The following is a 6,000-nucleotide window of genomic DNA, read 5'->3' as shown; positions in this document are numbered from 1 at the left end:
TAGGCATAAAAAAACTAAGCCAAACAACAACAAAAAAAACCCCAACAAACAAACAAACAAAAAAACCCCCCAAAACCAAACAAACAAAAAACCCAACGAACCAAAAAAACCCACCCCAAACACCCCAACCAACCAACCCCCTACCAAAAAAAAAAAAAAAAATAAAAAATCCCCCACAACCAAACAAAATAACCCAGCACCCAATACCCCTCCCAAACACCAAAAAGTTAGAACAAGGAAAGATAAAATGTAAGATAATTAGGCATTAAAAAAAGAATAACTATCAAAATCATGCATCTTTTAGAGCTAGTTATGGGAGAAATAAGAAATACTAAGGAACTTGGTAAATCAATATCTTTATTTTATAGAAAGTAGTTTGATCAGTGTGCTGAACCTGCCATTTGCAATGGTTTTGCTATTTTTAGTAAAAATAAATATTTGAAAATAATTACCTTGGAGAATATGTAATCTCCAAGCTTATTTCCCCTTAATCACTGTAGCTTTTTTCATAACTATTGCATCTAATCTAACACTGGGTGCTCTAAATAGGAAGGGAGTACCTAGTGTAGGATATATCTCCATAGTTTATTTCTTGAAACTGGTTCTGAGGTTCCTAAAATGCCAGTAAAACATGTATGACCTCACCCTGCATCACCTTGGCACGGTACAAAATCTGCATCTATTCCACCTTTCTCCATTAGCATCGTGCAATGTCAGCTGTCAGCTGAGAATTTTCTGGTGTAAAGTCACACAGCAAGCCAGTTTAAGTACCCAGATGGCCAGAGTTTTAACTTTCACAGGTTGCTGAAGCAATCACGAAGAACTTTGATCATGTATCTGAGGTAATTGAATCAGTTAGCAACACAAGAATGACACACTCTGACAGCATTATGTACTGCTACACAGACAAACACAAGTCACAACTCCCAGTCTATAATATTTAAAAGGGACATTATCAACTACAAGATAATTATTTCATCTGGACAATAAAGTATTATTGATTAAGCACTGGCAAAAGCAAATTTAACATTCAGTTTGTGCACATGGCTACTTTAAGCATGGAGACCTCTGTAGGCACCAGTATCCTTAAGTTTGAGTAACTTGCATAGCAACAGGGAAAAAGCATTAGTTGCTGGAGGACAAAAGTCAGTGGAAGTTAAGGGCAACAGCCAGAGGCTTCTGAGCTCAGTTCTTCTCCAATGACTAAATTCAAAGTTGAGAGTGTCCCTCTGAAAGTTTTGCATACAACAGAATTTAACTCATTTTCACTCCATCATTACAAGAAAGCTACTGATAACTTGTCTTACAGTAGTTAAACATCAATGAACAATATGCAAGTGAACAACTGATTTGTAAATGAAATAGCAGCCACATGGAACTCTAGAAGGTTGAGTTTCTGCAGGATTTATTGGAAAGATTATAAAGGTGTGGCAAATACATTGTGATTTTACATTATTTAGTTTTGAGAATAGCTTATGGTAACTATAAACATTATTGAAAATGCCTGGTCAAGGTCAGTACTTTTCTGGTATAAGCATAAGTTTGCCAGGATTTCTCAAAGTGCAGCTTTACTCAGAAAAATGACAACATTGTATGTCTTGGCAAATTGCATTTAAAATCTGCTCAGTTTGCAGATGGTAAGACAGCTTTTTGTGATTGCCATTACAACAGAGTTGGCCTGAAGTATTAAAGCTAATGAGATATAAATATTTAAGGACAAAACATCAAGGACATAATTATATAATACTGCCATGATTTTTGCACATGTAACTTTGTTAGCTCAGCGGGTGTATAAAACTGATGCATGTATATAAAGCAGCTACAAAGTCACAGTTTCAGCTGATTCTAAAGGAGTGTGCTACTGTTTACTCCACTGTTTTCCTTCTTCCATAAGAATAAAGAATATTAGTAACTCAGCCACTGAACAGATAACTCATACTCATTGGGCAAGTCTGTTTTGTAAGGTGGTGTCACTTTTAGTCACTTTTCTGGTCCATCACTGTACTTAAACTGTTTTGAAATCACATTCAATTTCAATCTCCCAGTGCTAAGGAAGAACAATTACAATTGAATCACTGAACAGCTGTACCAGTTCAAAATGCTGTCACATGTTTCTTCATGGCAAAACATTCACATTCTTTTTATTGCACAATTTGAAAATTCAGGTTATGTGCATAAAAACCTTCATAGTGTTTGCACTGCAACTTGCGAAACATACATTTAAAATGACCTTAATACATTTTACAAAATCTTTTTAAACAACTTTATATTCTTAAGATAAAAGCATCCTGAGAATGTTACATATTTCATTATACAAGCCCTTCATTTCTGCTATGCTTTATTTATCCCCATAGTTCCTAATTTGACAAGTTTATTTTACAGTTAATATCTTGGTGCTATTTTTCACAAAATATCTTTTAGCAAAAAAGTACACCATTGGCATTCAAGTAATCCAGCCTCACATCTAATTTAAAAATTAAACCTTTGTCAAGCGCTCAAGTAAGGAAAAGTAAACCAAAATACATACAGAAACAGTTTAGCTGACTTAAAAAAAAAAAAGTAAAGGCCTTGTGCATTAATAATTTGGTCAAACATTAAAGTTAAGCAGTTTAATATTTTGGCAAAAGAAACCCTCTATATCTATCCTTTTCAGTTTCTTTTCTTTCATCTGACATCAGATGTAAACATAAACATCAAGAAAGAAAGACTGACAGTGTAGAAGTACTTTGCTGTTGAACTACTTTTTCCTTTTTAAAAGTACTTAAGAAAAACAGACAAATGAGAATGTAAGTGCTAAGAATGGACTATCTTTGGGCTAAATAAAAGTCTTACTGGAAAAAAGATGTAAAAATAAATTAGGTTGGGTTTTTCTTTTATTTCCTCTACAGATTTCTAAATAAATAGTCTTTGAGGAAATTCTAGTGCCATATCCTAAAGCAGTATCTTCCTGTATCTTTTTGATCAAGTCTAAGGCTTCACACATAATCTCGACTATTTTACTAGGAAGATATCCATTCATATTTACATTTTCTTTTTGTAAAGGGAGCATTCAGGGTTAAAAATATATTTATTTTTTAAAGGTCAGCCTGCCATCCTGATGGCAGTGATTCAAGCTATAAAACAGAAGACAAGTTACACAACATCCTTCAGAGGAAGGAGATCAGGCAAGTTAGAAAGGTAAACAGCCTGGATTTCAGGAATGGAGAGAGAAAGTGGCTCATTATATGAATGCCTGAATGACCAAGGGTATTTTACTCCTGGATACTTTGTTTCTCTTCAGCACATAGGTATAAATTTGTATTGTCGGCTGACTAAACAAATTGAGAAGAGAGACAGTTATGGTTGCCACAGTGAAAAAAACATTACCTGAGGTTTCCATCTGGACAGACATGCTTTTACAAGGTGGCAAGGTATAACAATATAAGCAAAGGTCATGCCCAGATGTTACACTCCAGGTGAGAGTGTAACTACCTCAAAAGAAGAGTAAACCACTTCAACAACACCTTTATAAATTATAACTATGTAATTTGGAGTCATATTTAGCTTTTATTTTAGGCAATGATCAAAATCTGAAGGACCTTTTAATCTTTAAGGCATTAGTGCTTCAGGGACTAAAAGCTCCAGGTGATTAATAAATAGGGGGTTGGGGGGCAGAAGGGGAGAAAGAAAAAAAATCCCAAAACATCTTTGTGTCACAAGCTATTATTGTGCATCTGCTTTGTTGGTTAGTTCCAGGAAGAATGGAAGAATATTTTCAAGGATGGCAGAAGGGGAATGTTATTCACTATTCTAAGAAAAAACGTTAGATCATAAATTTCACATCATTTTTTAACACATCCTTTAAAGGGCTGAATCTATCAGGCAAGATTCTCATCTTTACTGTTCCATCAGCACCACAGGAGAATATGTGATTTGCTGGTCCTGTTTCAATTTGCATGACTCCTGTCCCAATGTTTCTGAAGAGAGACTGTCGAGCATGCTCATTGATGAAAGTGTGAAGAAGATTAAATGTAGACAGACTCCATACCTGGAAAAGATAAAAACACCAATCTCTTATAAGGATAATTACCATGATCTTAAAAATCATCACCAGTGAATTGTGGAGGAATTGCACTACATTTTGCATTTACTTTCCTGACACCAACTGTGAAAGAATAATATGTAGCAATCTGTAATGACACCTTTATAGAATACTAGCACTCATTTTCTACAATAGGCAATATAGAGAGACGCTAAGGTATCACTAATTAAAAGGAGGACTGTATTGAAAAGAGGTTAAGACTGACATTTCATAATTAAATTAGTAAATGTGAAAGCCAGAGCTGAGAACAAATGCAGTACATATGACATCTGATTGTGGCACACCTGTACGTTCATTCTTTCTGAATACACACATCTCTGCTCCCTCCCCTTCATTGCTACCTTTATGTTGCCTTCAGCAGATCCTGTGACAAAATACTCTTCTGTAGGATCAACAGCAATTGCTTTGACTGGAGAATCATGACTCTGGAGTAACTGTTGCTGCTGCTTTAGGCGAAGATCAATTACACAGGTAAAGCCTTTTCTGCCTCCAGATATCAACAGCTGGTGTTTTGGAGCATACGCTAGCACAGTTGCTCCACTATCATGACAGATAAAAGCTGAAAGCCAAAGCAAAGTAATTTAAATAAAACACTGTACTAACTTGCATTTTCCATCAACCTCTAGTACTTAAAGATAAGTAGCAAAAGTGACTCTGATGCTGTAACCCAATTGACCACAACCAGCCCACTTATTGCAGTACCAATACATATATATAAACCCAGGTTCCCATCAGACATTCTGAAGCTGCAGTATTCTCAAATTAAGCAATTAAAGTCTGTATTACCAAAAAATTATATCCTTCTTTCTATCCCTGCCTTATCACAATCTATTAATCCTTGACCAGAAAGAGATTATTTATTTTAATTAATATAATTTGTTATTTTAAGTCATATAATGCCTAGCAGAAATTCCTCCTAAGATACTTGCACAAATATCTTGCAAGTTTTCACTGGTCATTTTACTGCTAATTTGCTTTTTCTCACATTTATTTGGATATGTCTACTCCCCTAAATGAGTGGAAAAAGTGAATGAAAATTACAATTACCAGAACACCACTTGGTATACTGTACTTGCAGTTCAAAAGGCCTATGAATTTACATTTAGAAATTCCATAAGCATTCACCATACTTTAAGTATAAGGAGTTCACAACTCTCTGATCTCAATTCCGTATTTCACATATTGAAATGAATTTGTTGTATTATAAGAAAGTATTAGTAATAAAGCTAATGAAACCCAGATGAACACTTGATGTATCCCAAAAATCCTACTTAAGGGAGTAACTGTTCTAAAGCAGGAGCTGCCCAGAACCTTTTAGGAAAGAACAGAAATATCTAGGTTGCACTTGTGGTGCAAGGACAAACGGCATGCAAAGGAAGGTGCTCATGTCCATGAAACCAATCATGTATATAGAACACCGAGTGATTTCTTAAGAATTTGCTTTTATATTCCCACTGGTGCACTCATACAGAACAGTGAAAGATGTTTACTGCTAATGTTAAAATTACTTCCCACAATAACTCTTTCGTAAAGATAGAGACACAAATACCTTTTTTTACACTGTGGTCAAACATTCTGTTTCTTGTATTTTACTTACCATGCACCAAGCTATTTGTAGGAGAAACCAGAGTATCCCAAAGACAAATATTTCTGTAGAAATAAATATGGCTTAATTCAGCAACAGATCTTCTAAGGTATTTTGAACACTTGAAAAGTCATCTGTATCTTAAAAAGGTTGTTTCAGATATAAAGCACTATAAACAGATTTTCAACTGACTAATTACTTCCAAGCAGCCCCCAAATTACTTCCATAGTTTACCATACACTGCAAGAACATGCCTTCCACACAATCATTCTACAACTGGCTATATTTCCATAGAGCATTTATGTTAACAATCTTTTGTAGCTTAATTCACAGG

The 6,000-nt window shown here is 34.9% G+C and overlaps 1 protein-coding gene across 1 annotated transcript in view; it reads right to left on the bottom strand.

Moving 5' to 3' along the window:
* Positions 1 to 360: 360 nt before the first annotated feature.
* DMXL1 (Dmx like 1) overlaps positions 361 to 6,000 on the bottom strand; it is a 77,678-nt gene continuing 72,038 nt past the window's right edge. Inside the window, exons 43-45 of the mRNA XM_066181359.1 lie at positions 5,679 to 5,731; positions 4,423 to 4,640; positions 361 to 4,027 (exon numbers count right to left, since the gene is read on the bottom strand). Coding sequence (XP_066037456.1) covers positions 3,803 to 4,027; positions 4,423 to 4,640; positions 5,679 to 5,731 — 496 coding nt within the window. The 3' untranslated portion in view covers positions 361 to 3,802. The remainder of the gene's footprint in view (positions 4,028 to 4,422; positions 4,641 to 5,678; positions 5,732 to 6,000) is intronic.

Source organism: Chamaea fasciata, unplaced genomic scaffold (genome assembly GCF_029207755.1).
Source record: "Chamaea fasciata isolate MVZ Bird 193981 ecotype frontalis unplaced genomic scaffold, bChaFas1.0.hap1 SCAF_4, whole genome shotgun sequence".
Classification (NCBI taxonomy): domain Eukaryota; kingdom Metazoa; phylum Chordata; class Aves; order Passeriformes; family Sylviidae; genus Chamaea; species Chamaea fasciata.
This window is presented reverse-complemented; position numbering and strand designations above follow the sequence as displayed.